This window comes from Lycorma delicatula, chromosome 4 (genome assembly GCF_047948215.1).
Source record: "Lycorma delicatula isolate Av1 chromosome 4, ASM4794821v1, whole genome shotgun sequence".
NCBI lineage: Eukaryota > Metazoa > Arthropoda > Insecta > Hemiptera > Fulgoridae > Lycorma > Lycorma delicatula.
Window position 1 is genome coordinate 160229823 of NC_134458.1, and position 21655 is coordinate 160251477.

A 21655-nucleotide genomic window follows, 5' to 3' on the forward strand; every position below is an offset into this window, starting at 1 on the left:
TGTAATTAAGGTATAACGATTGTGAACAATATGCTGAAGAATGTATTGATGCAATGCAGTATTGAACTTTCACAATTATGGAGTATGTGATTTTAAAACCATGCCCAACAAGTAAATTTTGGGTAATATCAACCAAAATAATACTGCTCAAATTCACCCTATTTAGGAATCTTAAACATCATTTTGTCAAGCATTTAGCCAAATTTATGTTTAAAATGATTTGTAATGAATATGAAACCCATTTTAACAATCTTTCTGCAATAACAGAGCTCTACAGTTGCCATTGCTCAGTACTGCAGGAAAAATTACATAGCATAACTAACCAGGGACCAATGTTTCTTCAGACGAAGAAAGAGGTAATTCCAAACTTTGAAAGTGTTAAAACTATTGAATAGTAATCATTAGGAAGTATTATTATGAATATTAACAAAATTAAACATGGTGTCCTGGTAGTAAGTAATTAACGATAATGTTTTAAGTATACTGAAGATGAATTGTAACTTTCCATTCCCAGGAGGATGCTAACAACAGTATAAACTCCTTTGTCCAGATCTTATTAATCTAGACATCCAAGATCATTACGATTTGGCTAGACAAATTTTTTAATCATACATTAGTTATTTTTAATAAAAATTAAAAACTCATTTTAATAATTTTCATCAAGATTTTTATTTTGAGTTGATAAAGTGAAATTCACATGATAGAATGAATTTTTTTAAAATTGGTAAATTTAGTTTTTCATATTTAATCATTAGTAGATTAAAATTATATTATATAGACTCATCAGTTAATTCATATGTTTAGGTATGAGTGTAGCCTTTTTTTGTATAATGACAATAGCACATTGAACTTACCAAACTATCATTTGAAAAACTAAAGGTGATCTAATTACTTTACTGAAAATCTTCACAGTACCCAATAAAATGAGTCTTGTCTATGTCTGATTTTTTATAGTTGGAAGTGTTGTTATTTATATAAGATACACTCATAAATACATACAATTGATCACTAAGTGTGATTAGTTGCCATGGTGATTTAGTTGCCAGAAGTGGTTGATATACTCATACCAAAGTCCTGGGTATATGTTTTATCATGAACTTATTTTCATTTGCAGGTAGTCATTTTAGTACCTGGGCATTAAAGTAAAATATTGAGACTACTGATAATATTTGGTGGCTATGAGATAACACATTGACAATATTAAAAATCTTTTATTACGTGGTTTTTATATTTTAATTGTTATACAATGGTTCAGCTAGCCAAGCCTTGATCTGAGAAACGTAATTATTAAAGCCAAGCACCTCTAATGTAGCCTGCCGAAGTAAGATTTTTTTTATGTCACCAACAATGGTGTATTTATCTGTTCACATCATTACAGAGAAAAAATCTATACCATATATGAAGTAATGTTAAAAAACATTAACGTTCCAAACCTTATGTGTATGATATCTCATTTTTAGGTAAACAACTATTTTCAAGTATGTATAAAAAAGTCACAAATAAAAAAAACATTAAAAACAAAAATAAAGTTATATTTTTCCATAATTCTGGATACGTTTTAATTTAATTATAAACATCACCATAATCTTTTTACCTTTGCTGCATTTTGTTTAAGAATGATTTTCCATGATAAAAATCATAAACTGCTTAAAACAAAATCATATTAAATAAAGTCTAATTTTTAAAGCATTTTAGATACAGCATTAATTATCAAAATACTAATGACACATTTATAATGTTACTTTTATAACTTTTAATTATAAAAAAATCAGTACATCGATGCATAACCATTAATATTAATGTATATATATATATATATATATATATATATATTTTTAAAATATTAATGGTCAGTTTTTCTTTTTTTTATTAAAAATATTTCCTAATATTATATTAATAATTACTGATGTCATACATCTAAATGTGATTTTTTCATCAGTCCAAAGTATACTGCTAACTGTCTACTTCTATATGCAATTTCATCTTGCATAAGAGAAAAACACATGGCAATAACAGCAAGTCCAAATAATAAATATATACAACAAGCGATAAGTTGTAAATGTCCTTCTTTGCTATCTGAACCAGATATTTGTAATGATTTACCAGGCACAAGATCACCGAAACCGATTGTTGAAAGTGTCACAAAACAAAAATAAGCACTATCAAGATAACTCCAATTTTCCCATGAGGCGAACACAATCGAACCTATACTAATATAAACAATGAGCACCAGTAGTACTAGGATTGGTGGCACTCTAATAGATGTTGGCACTGTAGCTGAAGATGAAGATGACGTCCGAAAGGGAGGTGGAGGTGTTGGAGCACGCCGTGGTGAATTACGCCAAATCAGTGGCATACGAGATGGTGTATCATGAGTAACCATACTCCTGTAAAAAGAGAAGTATTAATTGGGAGTTTCATACTTGAAATGACTGAAGGAAATATGCTTTATTAGAGTAATACTGAAATATACTTGGCTGAACAAATATATTTATAAACTTTTTTCACATTCTATTGTATAAAATAATTGTTCACTGTTTATAATGGAAGTGAGAAAAAGTTGTGCTTATACAGATCGCAAAGTTCTCCTGGGACCTTCATAACCTATCCTACTGGTGAAAACAATGAAAAAAAGTTATACAATCATATGTTCTAAAATGCTTCATTTGCGAGTTATGACTAGTGAAAGATTTCGCTTGGATTTCAACTATCACGGTGATATGAGGTCATAATGAAATTTTTAGGATGTTAATTAAGAGCCAAAATTAGTGATTTCTTATGGTTTTTGAGCTGAAAAATGAAATAAAATAGGTCTCAGAACCATAACTTCAGTAGTTTTTGAGAAATTAGGGATGAAAATCAATAAATTGGGGTAAAAACTCTATTTTTTATGTTTGATGTACAATAACATTGTTAAATGGGTAATGAACACAAAAATCTTTTAAACTAAACTTGTACGAATTTAATTCTGAACAAAATGGTTTATGATAAGTTGAATAAAACCAGGAAAAGTTAGAAAAATTTGAATTTTATTTAGAAACGGTACATAACTAGATTTGTCAGAAAAGTACTTGTTTAGTGTAAACAAAAACTAAATTCTTTTCTTAGTGATGTGAAAGATTTGTAAAAACAAAATTTATTGTTAAAAAATTATTAAAAAAATTGGAAATTACACAACAATTATAAAATAAAAAGAAAATATAATAATTTTTTTAATAATGACAGAAATACAATAAATTATTCGAAAAATTATTATTTAAAAGTTGGCAATAAGATAACATCTGATCAACAATGTACAATACTACATTAGTGTTTAAATCATTCTGTGAGGTACACTAAGTTTATCCGGTACTGTGAACTGTGTTGTTGTTAGCAAAGGTTTTCTGTGAATTTTAATTTCAATGTGGTCAGTTTGCCATTGAAGTAATGCCATACTTAATTACAAAGGAATACACTGATCTGGTATTCATTTTGGGTTTGTGTAATGGTAATGCTATAGCTGCTGCAGTAGAATATGAAATACATTTTTCGAATCGCAGGATTCCAGATCCCAAAACAATTAGTGTGATTTTTTGCAATTTTTTGGAAAACAGGTTCACTACCTAGTATTCTTACCAGCTATGAATGATCTGTCCAACACGACACTGTTATGAAATTACTATCAGTTCTGTGCAGTCCAGGTGTCGCTACAAGAGGTCTTTTTAAGTGGATCAGGGTTTTGCATTTTATGGTTTGGAGGACAATTAACAAAACAAGTTTTATTCTTATCACAAAAACAGCCAGTTCAACATCTAAACCCAGGAGACAATCCGCTTTGCTTGGTATCCACTCTGTATTAGTTTGTGGTATTCTGTATGTGTTACTATACAGAGTAGCTGGACCGAAGGTGCAACCATATTGAAGAGGTAGCTATTGAAAGCCAGACTAAGAAATGATTCCTGAAAGAGGGCAGTAGCTCTTTCAGTAGTTGTTAAGGGTGTACGTCAGGAGGACTTAAATGGCCAAATCAACATCACTCAATCTTTTGAGTGCAATGGAAAAGCAATGGAGAGCAATGGAAAACTACGGCTGTTTTTTTTCCAAAGAAAATGTAGTTCTCTGCATTTTCATGAAGAAGATAGGGAAGAGAGTAGAGTATTTCAAAACGCATAGCGATAGAATCATTGTAATAAGGATAAAATCAAAACCTAAACCGACAACGATTGTTAACGTCTATATGCCTACAAGCGCTCATGATGATGATGAGGTAGAGTGTGTATACGAAGAGATTGATGAAGCAATTAAACACGTAAAAGGAGATGAAAATTTAATAATAGTTGGAGATTGGAATGCAAGCATTGGAAAAGGCAAGGAAGGAAATATAGTGGGTGAATACGGGCTGGGCAAAAGGAATGAAAGAGGGGACCGACTTATAGAGTTTTGCACGAAGTATAATTTAGTAATTGCCAACACCCAATTTAAAAATCATAATAGAAGAATGTACACTTGGAAAAAGCCAGGCGATACTGCAAGGTATCAGATAGATTATATCATGGTTAAGCAAAGATTTAGAAATCAACTCGTTGACTGCAAAACTTACCCTGGAGCAGACATTGATAGCGACCACAATTTGGTGATAATGAAATGTAGATTGGGGTTTAAAAACCTGAAGAAGGGGTGTCAGATGAATCGATGGAATTTAGAGAAACTTGAGGAAGAGGAGGTAAAGAAGATTTTTGAGGAGGACATCGCAAGAGGTCTGAGTAAAAAAGATAAGGTAGAAAATGTAGAAGAAGAATGGGAGAATGATAAAAAGGAAATTCTTAAATCAGCAGAAGCAAACTTAGGTGGAACAAAGACACTGGTAGAAAACCTTGGATATCAGAAGACATATTGTAGCTGATGGATGAACGTAGAGAATATAAGAATGCTAGTGATGAAGAAGGTAAAAGTAACTATCGACAATTAAGAAATATAAACAGGAGGTGCAAATTAGCAAAAGAAGAGTGGTTTAAAGAAAATTGTTCAGAAGTGAAAAGAGAAATGATCATTGGTAAAATAAACAGAAGATACAGTTAAGTTGAGGAGAATTTTAGGATACATAAATTAAAATCTAATAATGTGTTAAATAAAGATGGTACACTGATTTATAATAAAAAAGAAAAAGTTGACAGATGGGTGGAATACATTGAAGAGTTATATGGAGGAAATAAATTAGATACTGGTGTTATAGAGGAAGAAGATGTTGAAGAGGATGAAAAGGGAGATACAATACTGAGATCTGAATTTAATAGAGCATTAAAAGATTTGAATGGCAGAAAGGCTTCTGGGATATATTGAATACCTGAAGAATTATTGCGCAGTGCAGGTGAGGAAGCGATTGATAAATTATATAAACTGGTGTGTAATATTTATGAAAAAGAGGAAGTTCAGTCAAACTTCAAAAAGAGTGATTGTCATGATACCAAAGAAAGCAGGAGCAGATAAATGTGAAGAATACAGAACAATTAGCTTACTACTCAGGCATAAAAAATCATAACTAAAAATCTGTACAGAAGAATTGAGAGGAGAGTGGAAGAAGTGTTAGAAGTAGACCAATTTTGTTTCAGGAAAAGTACAGGGACAAGGGAAGCAGTTTTAATGTTCAGATTAATAGTAGAAGGAAGATAAAAGAAAACAAACCAACATACATGGTATTTACAGACTTAGAAAAGGCATTTGATAATGTAGTCTGGAGTAAAATGTTCAGTATTTTAAAACATTTAGGGTTCAAGTATAGAAATAGAAGAACAATTGCTAACAATTACAGGAACCAAACCACAACAGTAATAATCAAAAAAACTTAAGAAAGAAGCCGTGATAAAAAAGGGAGTCCGTCAAGGAAGTTCCCTATCCCTGTTACTTTTTAAACTTTACATAGAACTAGCAGTCAATGATGTTAAAGAACAATTTAGATCCAGAGTAATAATGCAAGGTGAAAAGATAAAGATGCTAAGATTTGCTGATGATATACTACTTCTAGCTGAGAGTAAAAAAGATTTAGAAGAAACAATGAATGCCATGGATGAAGTCCTACACAAGAACTACCGCATGAAAATAAACAAGAAAAAAATGAAAGTAATGAAATGTAGTACTAGAAATAATGTATATGGACCACTGAATATAAAAATAAGAAGAGAAAAGATTATGGTAGTAGAAGAATTTTGTTATTTAGGAAGTAGAATTAATAAAGATGGACAAAACAGGAGTGATATAAAATGCCAAACAGCACAGACTAAACGAGTTTCCAGTCAGAAATATAATTTGCTTACATCAAAAATTAATTTAAACGTCAGGAAAAAATTTTTGAAAGTATATGTTTGGAGCGTAGCTTTATATGGAAGTAAAACGTGGACGATCGGAGTACTTGAGAAGAAAAGATTAGAAGTTTCTGAAATGTGGTGCTACAGGAGAATGTTAAAAATCAAATGGGTGGATAAAGTGATAAATGAAGAGGTGTTGCGGCAAATTGATTAAGAAAGAAGCATTTGGAAAAATTTAGTTAAAAGAAGAGACAGACTTACAGGCTACATATTAAGGCATCCTGGAATATTAACTTTAATATTGGAGGGACAGGTAGAGGGAAAAAACTGTGCAGGCAGGCAATGTTTGTTATATGTAAAACAAATTGTTAGGGATGTAGGATGTAGGGGTTATGCTGAAATGAAAAGACTAGCATTAGATAGGGAATCTTGGAGAGCTGCATCAAATCAGTCAAATGACTGCAAACTGTCAAGACAAAAAAAAACTTTTATATGGATTTGAATACAAGTTCGTGTGGATACCAGTGTTTTGTAGTGGTTGGGTTTCAATTAACCACACATCTCAGGAATGGTCGACCTGAGACTGTACAAGACTACACTTCATTTGCATTCATACATATCATCCTCATTCATCTTTTGAAGTAATACCTTATGGGGGTTTTACAGGTTTTAACAGAAAGAAAAGAGTTCTGCAACTGGTGGAATACAGATTGACAATTGTACAAGTATGCATTGTTTACAGACAATGTAAATTTCACTTGAGGTGGTGTCAACAACTTATGCAATGAGCATACATGGGCAAAAATAAATCCTCATGAAACTTTAGAAGGCAATTTTCAACATTGATTTAGCGTCAATGCATGGTGTGGCCTTCTTCACAATCTTCTCTTTGGACCGTAGATATTACATGGCCGCTTAAATGTTGAGGTCTAGTTGCACTTCTTCAAGAAGAACTGCTGCAGCTGTTTGAAGATGTTCCTCTAACGCTGAGACTCAAAGTATACTTCCAGCACGATGGCGTGCCTCCCCAATTTTCTTGTGCTGTTTCCACTCACTTAAATCATCACTTCCCTGAGAAATGGATTGGTCGTGGAGGTCCACATCCTCAAAACCTCATGGTTTTGAGAATATTAAATATTTTACAGATATTCATTAAAGAAAAAATTGCTGTCATTTAATAGTCATATTAAATGACAACGATTAGAAGTATTAATTTTTGTTTTTTAATGAATATCTTAACCCTCAAGGGGCTAGGACTTCGATCTATGGCTTAAATTCTTCTCTGGGATAACATAAATGTACCCTGAAAATTTGAAAGCAATTGTTTGGTTGGTTCTCAGATGATGCTGTTGCTAACAGACAAACAGATAAGCTTTTGCATTTAAATATAAGATATAAAATTATATTTATTGTAATTGCATAGAATTTGTTTAAATATTATTTTTTTCCTATAATGATGTAGTAATCTTCTCTCAATCATTGTAAAAAATAGATTATGAAAAATGTTTAACATGTTAAAACTCTGCAATTTGTAAAACAATGATAATATATTTAATAATTAGTGTTTGTATAATTAGTATATAGTTAATAATTAGTATTTTAATTTGTTTTTGAAATAAATAAAAGGCCATTATGCAATGTAAGTAATGTTTCACAAGTTAGTTATTAACTATTACCTAACATCAAATGTACGAATGATGTTAAGTTTATTAAAATTAATTAATTTAATAATAGTAGAGATGAAATCCGGCTGAAAATTATGTCATGAATTTAATGCAATAACTCGCTTGTTTGTTGACTGATATTAAAAAAAAGTGTCATTTTATTTACTATGAAAGGCTTAACATACATTTTAGCAAAAGAATGTATTTTGATAAACTAATCATTACTAAGATATAAATTATTAAAAAATTACATGTCTCCCATTTTGAAATCTGAACAATTTTTTATTTATTTTTGAATGTTAGTGAAAATATACGAGGTGCGACAATAAAGTAATGAGACTGATTTTTCTTTGCAAGATGTGGCAACCCTACAGCTTGCGTAGGCACACCATCTTTGACCTTGGTCTATAAGCTACTTCTAGTCCAAGCGGCACATTGATGCAACTGCTGAGTCGTGAGTTGTGCTGTAATAAGTGAACACGTGTTTGTGTCTCTCGTCACAGAAATGAAACCACAAAATATTGTGCAACGGTATGCCATTTCTTTTTGCGTTAAATTGGGTGAAAACACGAAGACAACTTATGGTAAGCTTCAGAAGGCTTTTGGAGAGGAGGTTATGTCAAGAGCTCAAGTTTTTTGGTGGCATAAAATTTTTAGTGAAGACAGAACGAATGTTGAAGATGAAGACCGCAGTGGACGACCATCAACCTCACGGACAGATGTCAACTTGACCAGGGAGCGTGAAATCGTACGATCTGATCGAAGATTATCTGTGAAAATGATTGCAGAAGAACTCAACATCAATCGAGAAACAGTTCGTCTAATATTAACTGAAGATCTTGGTATGAGAAAGATTTGTGCAAAAATGGTTCCCAAAAATCTCACACAACAACAGCGAGAAACACGGAAAAATGTGGCAGCCGATCTGTTAGAGCAAACGGAAATCAATCCAGATTTATTGAGCCATGTTATCACTGGTGATGAAGGTTGGTTTTTTCAATACGATCCAGAGACAAAACGCCAAAGTTCGCAATGGTGCCCAAAGGGATCACCCAGACCAAAAAAAGCTTGCATGTCAAAGTCAAAAGTGAAATGCATGCTTGTGTGCTTCTTCGATTCCAAGGGAATTGTTCATAAAGAGTGGGCGCCTCCTGGACAAACAGTTAACCAATATTTCTACAAAGAAATTTTAGAAAGACTTCGTAAACGAGTTCTTCGTGTCCGTGCCAACATTGCTGATAATTGGATTCTGCATCACGATAATGTGCCATCCCATACTGCTCTGTCAGTACAGCAATTTTTAACCTCAAAACAAATTTCAGTACTACCACAGCCACCTTATTCACCAGATATCGCTCCGTGTGACTTTTTTCTATTTCCAAGAGTCAAAATGGCGGTCAAGGGACACCATTTTGAAACAACACAAGATGTCCAAAAAGCTGTGACGAGGATCTTAGAGGATATTACAGAAGATGAGTTCCAGAAATGTTACCACCAATGGCAGAAGAGCTGGAATAAGTGTGTGCAATAAGAGGGGAACTAATTTGAAGGAGACAACACTCAACATGACTAAAACGGTAAGCAACATTTTTTTCACATCTGTCTCATTACTTTATTGTCGCACCTCGTATGTGTCAAATGCTATAATGTTTTATTGATCCAAGATTGACATAAATTTTTCTTTAAAAACCAGAAAATAGAAGACAAATGGAAAATAAAGGCAAAATTGCTATTTATTTATTTATAGAACATATATTTTTCATTTTTATATGTAGAATCCAAATGTGATTAGCCAGGTATGGTTTTTTTGTTATGCTTTGAATATCTGACTCAATGCCTGAATAGTTTGTTCTATTTTTATCACAACTGACTTCCCTCATATATATAAAATAAGCATATTGTCAACAAAAAAATTGTACATTATGAATTCAATATTTATTGTAAATTCAACCCTTTTGATGCTTCATGAGTTTATGATGACCTCCACAGATGAAAAACATTTTAGTGTTTCATCTCTCCATCCAACTTCTCCAATGAGAAATGGTTCAGAATAGGTGTTATAATTAAGTGTGTGGGGGAGTCTCTGTCAGTTTATTTGCAGGCTGTCGGGATGTAGCCTTTATGTTATCATGGAAATTAATGTTGATGAGAAATTGGAATGTAGTTTGTATTGAAATATGTGTTGAACATAATAGGGCATATTTGTTTGAAGAATCTTCCATCAATTATCAATTAGCTGCCACTGTGTGTTGTAAAGAGACATATCTGTTTACTGTTCTTCCAAATATCTAATTTTTTGTTTGGAAGAATAAAAATAATGTACAGTTATTTTGGATACCCAATTTTTTCATTCCTTGATAAGTACAGTTTTCACATAATTTGATATAATCCATATTAATATGCTATATTACTCTAGAGTGTAGTTGTTTAATTTAGAGAATTAGTATAATAAAAGTCTGCAGGGAAACTATTTCTTATACAGATGGCTGTCTATTAATGTGCATCATAAAATTTAAGATAAAATCTATTATATTTTATTGATAATTGATCAACCAGTTGACTGATTGATTAATGCAATATTATGAAATTCAGGATATCTTTTTCAGATTTCTTGAGCTAGAGTTGTAGCTAGTGGAGTTGTAGCTGGAGTTGTCTCCGCTTGCATTAAAATACAACTAGCCTGGCAAGGCCTCAAACAGTCAAATATTCACCTTCTATGTCGTCACACATACAAATTTTGATGCACAAGCAGTATTATTCTAAAACAAAATTTCAGAACCTAAACAATAATTTCAAAAACAATTATGTTAAAAAATAAACTACTTCCTTACCCTCTTGAATTATCAGGCTCTTCATCTTCAGAATCATTCTGACTGTAATCTGGGTTCTTATTATAAAACTGCTGATGAGTTTCAGGAGTTAAAGAGCAAACAGGTTTACCACAACGACTTCCCACTGCAACCAATGTAGACCTAAAAAAAAAAAATTATACTATTAAAAAAGTTGGCTGCAAACAAAATTACATTTTCACATTTGGTCTAATCCTGTTCCTGGTTAGCAATTCTTAAGATGTTCCTTAGTAATTAGTGTGCCTTACTTTATTCAAAACAAGTAAATTAGACTGGTAACATGGAGACTTAAAATCCATAGAACGCTATATTTAATTGGATTATATCTTAAGTTCTCTTTTTTAATACAACATTCTATAACAAAAACCTACAATTTCAACTGATCATTTATGATTTAATTATCAAGTTTATTGATTTATTATTTTAAAAGTAATTAACTTCATTACAACAATTGTTAAGTGTAATAAGTCCCAACTTAAAAGAAAATTCAGCAACATAAGTTATTTATACTCTGTTGCAGAAAGATGAAAATAACTTCATACCGTCATTACAAATTATTTGAATTTGTGGACAGTAAAATTTGTTGCAGTACAATTTTTGAGTGTCTGTTGCTCCTTATTCAAGAATTTTTGTAAAGTATAAACAACTGCTGTACTCCAACTTCTGTTTTCATACCTACAAACTTTTTTCAGTTTCTGAAGATTAAAGATACCAGAAAAGGGTGATATTTCCAATCTTCACTTTCATTTTCTTTAAAGATTAAGAAAAATTTGCTATGATACCTGCAGTTTTTCCAAGTAATATACACTAGAATGCATTCCAATAACAAATAAAATGCTAGGAAGAATATTAATAGCAGAAGCTAAATACTTCAAAAGGGCTTCTGATGGATAAAAAGTAAAAATAGAATAATTTTGAAAAACTTCTTCTCTTCTTTTCTTTTGAAAAACTGTTTAACCATATACATTATAACCCAAATTTATTATTAATATTTTTTTTATGGCTAAAGTCAAGAAGGAGAATGGAAATAAATATAATCTGTTTAATACATATTTTACAATATTTTAAAATAGTAACTGTAAGAAACAATACAAATTAACTTAATTCTAAAAAAAAATATACAAATTTTAAAATTATAATCTAAGATTAGTAACTTACCTGGGATGAGGAGCTGTTCTTGGTCCATTTCCATCGCATTCTCTCCTTGTTTTTTTATTACTTGAAACATGATCAGCGTCATCATCTACTGCAATATGTCTATGAACATGTGATAAGGATTCTAAAAAAAAACCAAACAAAAGAATTCTATTTTATGGTTTGATGAACTCAATAAATAATGAAAACTGACGATTAAAAAATAAATACATTTTCTTCTTGGCAAGGCTTCATTTATAAGATTATATAATGTAAACATATTGTAGATATTACAATAATATTTTATTTATTCTTCCTTCGATAACTCAATAACTACCAGCCTATATCCAGTTACAGTTATGAAACTCTTTTTTCTGTTAATGATCAGAAATGAATTATGTAGTGTATGTAGCTGTGTGGGGATAGGTTTACTCTTGCGTGATTGTAAAGATCCCAAGCCTGACATACTTGAACCCGGAACCTTCCAGATGAAATGCTTATAAATTTTAATAAATTACTGTATGTTATCAAAGAATACTCAAATAATAATCAAATTTTAGTCAAATGAGTAATACAATTGTCTTACAAAAACTAATAGTACATTTATGTATAAATAATACATAATGCAAATCAATCAATAATGATAAATTCAAAAATGGCCAATGGTTGGCGTTGACCATAAATATTTATACGTACTACATTGGCTACAGTCAATAACATTGATAGATAGTTTATTATAAAACTTGTTTGTTTTGATAAATAGACTGGAATCTGTGAGTTTTAGACTAAAGATGATGAAAATACTTTGACTTTTTGTTTGTTTGATGATATCGCCACATAAGCTTGAAGCTTGTGCATGGGATATGAAAATGGAATTTTGTGGTATATGAAAAATGCCATGACTTACTGGGATTCAAACCCAGGCCCTCCAGATGAAATGTCGAGATGCTACCATTCTGCCATGGAGATCGGCAAACCTTGTTATCTTGTTTGTGTAAAGGTATTTATTTATATTTTAATATGTTAAGTGTTTTATAAATATAATCAAGTTAAAAATATATAATGCAGAGTAGTACGCACATTATTAATGCCAAGTAATCTACTAATTCAGCTTGGGTGAATCCAGACTATTGCCCTCCAGGTTTTGATACCTGATTTGGGTCCTCCATAAAATATTAGAAGGGATGTCTTTTGAGAAATTTTGATTGAAACATTTGGAGCTCCCCAGAGGAGGTCAAAATTTTGAAAAATATGCTTCTCTGAATTAGTAGATTACTTCATCGCCCATCAATCCACTTGTTATAAATGATAATTCTACATAAGATTCCTGATATTTTAATGAAATTAAGATGAATAGCTCATTTTTGCAACCAGAAAATCCTTTGTAAATATTTTGAGGCCACAATATAACAGAATTCCATAATTTTATGTAATAAGTTGCAATACTACTTTTAAAAAGCATTATTGTTTGTCTGTAATGATACATGATTTCTTCTTTTAAAAAAAATGATCTTCTCAAAACCTACATAGCCAACATGATTCTGTGAAAAAGTTTCTTCAAAGATTACTCCAAGACTTTTATGTACACCAGTCTTTGCCACTTGATTATTCAGTAAAAAAGTCATTCTCATTATTATTATTTCTATACTTTGTAAAAAAAATTAATAAAAAAGATGTTAGATGAAAAATTACATATTTCAAGTTCATCAGGAGACAGATTTTATTACTGCTCTAAATCCTTTATTACTGCAATTTGTTTGATTATTGAAAGTAGATCTCCAACTCACCATGGATATTTCATCAGGATACTTCATTATAAGGTAATAATATTTTATTCAGGCATATATTATATAAAAAGAAAAGACCAAGAATATAATTTGAGGTATGCCATCAGACATTTCATTTACAAGAACCAGGTTTATTCTTGATTTTGATCTATATATATTGCCATATATTTTTCAAAATTATTTAAAAACTGCAATATTATGAATATTATAATGTTTGAGTTTATGAAATAAAAAAAGTTTTTGCTGAATTAAAGGGTTCAGATAAATTTAAATAAGTTTCTACTGCTTCCTCCTTATTAATAAATTGGTGAGTAGTTAATGACAAATAGTCACAAGGGTGAAAAAGTTGATCAACCCTTTCTGAAACCATGTTGTACATCAGGAAGTTATCAATAATTATTTAAGTTGACCCAATGTACAGCAACAACTGTAGAGTTACTGTTATGTTGTAACTGATTGCTGAGAGAGCTCTACAAATTGAAATGACTACCAAAGTACTTTTTTTGTGAATAGATGAACATTTAAATTTTAAACAGTCTAAAGACATGGTATTTGAGACTGAGATTTTATTGAATAAATAAGATGATCAAGCACATCAAATCTTATTAAAATAATTAATTTTACTGTAACAAGACCAGTATGATGGACCTGAGTAATGGATTCCTACCAATTAAGAAGAAAGTAGTAGAAAATGTATAATGGGAGGAATCCAAAAAGGTGCTAAAAGAAATCCTTTTAGTATAGGTAACAGGTCCGTTTAACAATGGTCCTTTGTATACTGCCACCTGATGCACCTAAACAAATGTTATTTTGTGAGAAGAGTTACTGCACCAAGGTTTTAAAATTTCATCGGAAAATGTGAGGGTGGTTGATCATTCTTATGCTTCGAGTTGGGTCTGGTCTGGCAGGTAATGAGGATAGGAGTATAAATACTATGGGGAAGACCAGCTGAATCAGTTCTGTGAATCAGTCTAAGTGAGATGTCAATCTGCGTGATGAGAGTGCTACAACAGAGGAGTTATCATGCAAATTCGATGCAATTAAGGTGACGTCACAAGTAATTCCAGTACACAAAAACAAGAAATGGTTTGGTGTGTTACTGTAAGACTACAAATGAAAGAGATAATGTTCTAAATTTCATTCATAAGTTGTTGGGTAGTTTTATTTGTAAACAGCAAAGAATATATAATATTTGCTGTTTACAAATAAAACTACCCAACTTAGAATAGAACTTTGTTTTATTTGCAGTGGATGAACTTTACACTTGTCTTATTGTAGTATTGTACTATTGCTGTTAATACAAGACTAGTGCTTAAAAGTGAAATCCTAGTAAAGGCAGTTACTTTTATACAGATTTGAATACTAGATCGTGGATACTGGTGTTCTTTGGTGGTTGGGTTTCAATTAACACACATCTCAGAAATGGTCGATCTGAGACTGTAAAAGACTATACTTCACTTACACTCATACATATATCATCCTCATTTATCCTCTGAAGTAATACCTGATGGTGATTCCCAGAGGCTAAACAAAAAAGAAAAAAAGTGCTTAAAAGTGTTAAGACTAGAGGTCATGCTAATGTCTTTTGTCAATGGGATTGAATTCTGGTTTTCATTATTTATCTGCCTGTGACTAAATCCTGACGATTATTTTAAACTCTGTTTCGCATTTAATATTTGTTTATTATACACATTTAATATTATTATTGTTTACTGTGCCATTATTGTCATTATCATTATTATTGATTTGTCTTGTTTTACTTACATTTTTGAAGAAATAAATTGTAATTCTATAAACATTTTAAATTGCCTATCTCTCAATATCCTGATCGAGCTACGAATATGTGACAATATTAAGAAGGCCAGTTAAGATATTTCAGTTAACTATCTGATAATTTATTCAATTTTCTATCTGATAATAATTTATAACTACATAGTTCACAAATATTATTTTTAATAACTTTAAAATACTCATTTAATTTTTCTTAAACTAACAGAAGATCATCTATTTCAACAATTTCACCCGAACCTCCAATAAATGCAGAAAACAAATTAAAAGTACAAACCAGCTTCAATTGTATTATGATTTTTATAGAGCTTTGTATAGAATCTAATGGATGTCAGTTCATATAAATTTTAAAATGATTAAATATGACAATCTATACCCATTCATAAATATGTACATTTATTACTTGAAATGGCTTGTTTGTTATTGGTCCCCATACATAATTGTACATAATAAAATTATCCATTTAAATAATTAAAACATTTTATGATAACAACAGTAATAAAGAAATATAAATAAAACAATTTATTTTTAGAATCATTTTAGCTTATATAGGAGACATTTTCATGATGATTAATAGAAAAGTACCATACATTTTCACAAGGATCATTCTCTTGCAATGTTTAAAAACTCTTTCTCCTTTATGATTTCTTCTACTGAAATCAACAATCACTAAAATTTTTAAGTCTGCATTCTTCCCCAATGCTTATTCATCTCATTTATATCTGGATCATAATATTTAAGGAATCTTTTCAAGTATTCAACTTATTTGTAATGATTTGCATGTTTTGAAGCATTACTTGTTAATCAGTATTCATCTCATTCATAAAGGATTCTATGTTACTAGAGTTATTATTAAAACTGGATTCATATCATTAATTTTTTTACTTTAAAATTTACCTTAAATCTATAGTTAAATGCATATTTTAATGAGGAGGATAAAATGAATGAAATATTATAAATGGGCTAGTTTAGAGAATTAAAAGTCGAATAACTACAGTAATAAATTAATCTAACATTACTAATCTATTTATCACTGTGACTGTAATAAACACAACAGCTAAAATAGTTTTCATTAATTGAATTGTACTAATGGAAATGTCAACATCAGTGTACGATAACACTGACTCAAAATGAGCAGTATAATTAACCTAAAAAATTAAAATAATTACATAAATCTTTTAATTTGGTTTATTACATAATAATATGTTGTATAGATTGCATCAGGAATTGATAGATTATGGTACTCCATGGATATAAAAAAAAGGAAGTGTGCCAGCATTTGCCCGAGTGAATCAAGGGGCACCATGGTAAAATTTTGATCAGAGCAGCATCACAAAAATTAATTATAAAATAAAAAAAAAATTATTTTATTTTACATTGATTTTTTATTGTTTATGTGGGCATCGACTTCTACATTCATTAGTGCTCGTCACATTCTGTAAAATAGGGGGTTTTAAATCACAACTATGTTTGTCATACATAAGGGTGTAAAGGGCCCTTACATTTTATTTAAAAACACAAAAATAACAATACATGAAACATTTAAACACTTGTTCAATAGTACACTAATACCACTTAGTGTAAAGAGCTCTGATACTTAGATAAACCAAAAAATTAAAAAGATTAAGAAAAAATTTGATGTCTTGACAATACCAGTGTTATTAAATAACATCCATGTTCTAGATAAAACTACTTCATATAGAGAATCCTCATGCAACAACTTGTACTCACTTAACAGATTTATTAATAGTTTGCTTGCATGTAATAAACAACTATCTTTTCTTCTTTACAATTTTCAAAATCAGCAGCAATATCATTTATTAGATTGTACCTTTTTCTGAGATTCTCATATGTAATATACACTCTTTCAGTAGATGCTCAACTGTAAGCTGTTTATTACATACACCGCACATTGGTCTTTCTTTGCCGGTTAACAAATATGAATTTGTTGCTTGTGTGTGATCAATTCTGAGTCTGATCACCGTCACTTGTTCTTGGTGAGTCAGTTTCACACCATTCTTCTATTTATATGGAGAAGTTTTAATCACATTTAATTTTGTATTAACCTTCTTCATTGATTACTCCATGCATTTCTTATAGTGATGGTTAGACAATTTTTCACATCTGCCCGTTGAAGAGGAATAACAACCATATTATCACATATTGTTGCCGTTCTGGCAGCTTTGTCTGTGCTTTCCTTTCCTGGGATACCACATGCCCTGGAGTCTATACAAATACACATCACTGTCCTTGTCAATTTAAAACGTATAGAATTTATTTAAAAATTTAATTTAATTTCTTTTAAACGTATATTATTATTATTGTATTCTATTTTACACACAAACTTCAACCTTATGTGGTAATATTATCAAACAAAAAAAAAGTCCATATTAATTTCTTAAAATATAAATATATGAAGATGCTACATTAAAAAAATAACTACAACATAATTAAAAATTCAGAAGGCTTCAAAAAATTATTTGAGTATATATTATGCACACAAATGGGATGAAGAAAAGTCAGGATTTTTTAAATAGTGTTATTTAAAAATTCATCAAGAGGGTTATTACTCTCCAGATGAATTTTTACAGAAATAATACTTTTTTTCTGTAAAAAAAAATCTTTTATTTAAAAAAAAAATAAATTGATGGGAAGATTTTTTTAAATGGTTTAGTAATTTATTAAAAATGGGAATGAAAGAAGTTATGTAGTCTGGTTTGGTTATTGTTATATTTTTTAATAATAACTGACTATTCTTTTGCAAAATTGTACTCTTATAAATATAAACCCAAAAAGATAAGAAAATTTTCTAATTTTTTAAATATCGGTCAGATGATTCATATTTATGGGTGTAAAACAATGATCAGACTGTTCATTTTTAATTCTTGAAAAATCATTCTAACTTTTTGACGGAGCCCCAAGCGATGATATTATAATTCAATTAATGTATTTAACATGTACATAAACATAATACATGTTTAATATTTATGACAAGCTAAGTATTTTATTAAAGGGCTTTGTAAATGTAAGTAGTATGAATCTATAATACTTAAAATACACTGTACTAGTTTTATATATATGTCACACACACACACACACACACACACACACACACACACACACACACACACACACACACACACACACACACATACACACATACATATATATATAGATATTAGTTTAAATACAAACACAAAACCAAAAAATTATCATGTGATTGTATAATTTTTTTTTTTTAACCTCTGGCACCACCATTAGGTATTGCTACAGAGGATGAGATGAATGTATGAAAATATGAATGTGTAGTGTGTATGAAATGCCATGTTTGACCAGGATTTGAACCTGGAACCTCCGGATGAAAGGCCGAGACACTACCACTCATGCCATGGAGGCCGGCGTATAATTTAACACCACCAAGTACACTATCCTTTATGCCAAGATAGAGTATTGGAAAAAACACAATTTAAAACGTTATCTTTTGTTGTAATTCTATGAAGATGTATTCAATATTTTTCAATTAATTTTATCCATGTTTCACTCAATTTATCTGTTTCATAATTGTAAAAGGAAGGTAGAGGAAATCCCAAAATTTCAACGACTACATGCATTATCAACTCTTCCCATTATCCTAAAATATTTTTTTGAAATTCTAATATTTCATTATTATCTACAGAATACTCTTAATTAATAACAAAAGAGAGTAAAGAATGAACACAAACAAAATAATCTGAGATCAGTTAAGCTATATCCAAAGACAAGTTTAGGTGTTTAAGTTAAAAGAGTATATAAAACCTATTTTAAAAGCAAGAGCATATGTTTTTTTTTTTTACGTTGGAGAAGGGAAAATCTGCAACCAGGCACCCAGCAAGCAGCCTGTACTGCTGGGTGTGTGTGGGATTTTCTGCTGAAAGCAGGATCCACTAAAAACCCTCCCCCACTCACAAAGTGGTGATGGAACCATCGTTGGGTTTCGCATCATCACCACCAGTGATGATGTAATGACCTTGGGTACACCCGGTGTTATCCTCGAGGTGGCTTCCAATGTCCCCCAAGGGCACCCAGCAGCCACGATCTTGTTGGAACCTTGCTGCTCATCCCTGAGAGCTGGCTTTCCAACGCCCCCCTCAAACTGTACACCACCCAATCATCTCACTTCTTCTTCCATCTCTTTAGAGAGGACTCCCCAAAACCAGCTTACACATAGGTCTCAGTCCTCTCTTGAGCCTGTCATGATTCCCATTACTTCTTCAGGAGTGACCACCCAGTCAAATGGTCTATCGGATTTCCATCTGGGACACCTTAAAAAAGTGTGCTCAACATCATCTGTTTCCTCGCAATATTGACAGTGAGGTAGCTCCCTTCTTCTCCTGGAGTGGAGGTAGATATTAAATAATCCATGTCCCAAAAGCCATTGGGCTGTGCAAAAACAACCTCCCCATGACCATGGCTGAGCCAGGTCTTGATGCATGGGATCAACCTATACGTCCATCTGTCTGTGGAGGCTGCATCCCTCTCTCTTGCCACCACCTAATCAGTGCCTTGCCTCAGTATCTCTTAGAGTGTTCCTTGCCCATCAAATCAATTGGAGGCATATTGGCCAACAACAATACAGCCTCAAGTGAGACCGACTGGTATATCTGAAACACTCTAAGTGCTAGTCTGTGGTAGATACTAAGCATCCTAACCCTGTTTATTTGAATCCTTAAGGCTTTGACCCATATAGGAGCTGCATATAAAATAGTGGAGAGAACTGTGGAGGTAATCATTCTCCTCTTCAAAGCTCGGGGGCCCCTGTCGTTCATTATTAATCTAGTGACTGCTGAGGGCACCCTTTCTGCCTTCCTGCACACTTCCATGATGTGAGTAGTGAACCCCCTTGTCTCATCAAGGCAAACACCTAAGTATTTGACTCTCCTCGAGGGTCATGTCCATGCCCTCCAGTGTAATGGAGAATTGAGGCATTCACCTCCTACCCATCATCAGGAGGATCTCAGTCTTCTGTAATGACACCAACAGACCCCTTGCCTTCAACTACTCTATAAAGTCCACCAGGGTTTGATTTGCATAGGTCTTCTTCACCTCTTTGATGGTCCTCACTGTCACCATCCCAGCGAGGTCATCCGCATACGCCACCAGCTCAATACCTGCAGGAACATTCCTACGTAGAAGGCTGCTGTAGACCATGTTCCATAATAGGGGGCCCAAGATTGACTCCTGGGGTACCCCACTCTCCATGGTTATGACAACCTCCTCTCTCTCCTCTGAGGCAATCTTCAACTCCCTACCTGACAAATATTCTTGTATCATTCTGATCAGGTAGGGAGCCACCTTCCTCTCCGTCAGTTGATCGATAATGGCATCCCATGTCATATTATTAAATGCATTTTTAATATACACTAGTATGACCAGGGTAATTCTTGTGTGTTACATTCCTGTTGCCGCCTTGTTAGCTATCCTAATAATCTTCATGATTATATCAGACATTGACCTCCTCTTTCTAAAGCCATACTGCTTCTCTGACCAACCACTACAAGGTCGCCTCCACAATCTCTGGTGATGGCTCACAGAGGTCATGGGCCTGGCGAGACCTATTAATATTTAGTTGGAGAATCTTCATTGTTTACACAGAGGGCTGCCATACCTGTGGCCCTCCGCACCATACTTCCTGCAGGTTGCTGGTTCCCTGCATCCTGCCTTAAAGTAGCCCTCTTTGCCACACTTAAAGCAGTTTTTTGACCTGTTGGGACCCTGGAGGCCTTGTGACCAAGGTTCAAACATCAGAAGCACCTTTTCTGCTCCATGTTGGGTGTCACTTTACAGGACACCATCCTGACAAGCAGGCAACCCCTCTGCAAAAGCTTCTCCGCTTCGCCACCACTAGTGAGCACAGAAGCCATCTGCGTGCCTGAGTGGGCCGGTTTCAATCTTAAGATCTGCTCTACATCCTCTTCCAGATCTACAATATCCCTCACCGCTCTTACCACATCCTCCCTAGTGGTAAGGGTGTCAAATGTCTAATAACAATTTTCTGATTTCTTGCATAGGTTTGAGGGCAATTTGCACACCCTGAATCTCCTCCTGTAGTCTTTAACCTGTATCCAGAGACCCTCCTCCCCCTGTCCCTTATGGTCTGAGAGAATCTCTGGGGC

At 32.3% G+C, this 21655-nt stretch overlaps 1 protein-coding gene across 2 annotated transcripts in view; it reads right to left on the minus strand.

Annotated features, from left to right (window-relative positions):
* Positions 1 to 1909: 1909 nt before the first annotated feature.
* Positions 1910 to 21655, minus strand: part of LOC142322962 (uncharacterized) — a 1168170-nt gene continuing 1148424 nt past the window's right edge. For both annotated transcript variants that reach the window (XM_075362062.1, XM_075362063.1), the window contains exons 11-13: positions 11953 to 12073; positions 10777 to 10917; positions 1910 to 2387 (exon numbers count right to left, since the gene is read on the minus strand). In XM_075362062.1, the coding sequence (XP_075218177.1) occupies positions 1910 to 2387; positions 10777 to 10917; positions 11953 to 12073 (740 nt within the window). The remainder of the gene's footprint in view (positions 2388 to 10776; positions 10918 to 11952; positions 12074 to 21655) is intronic.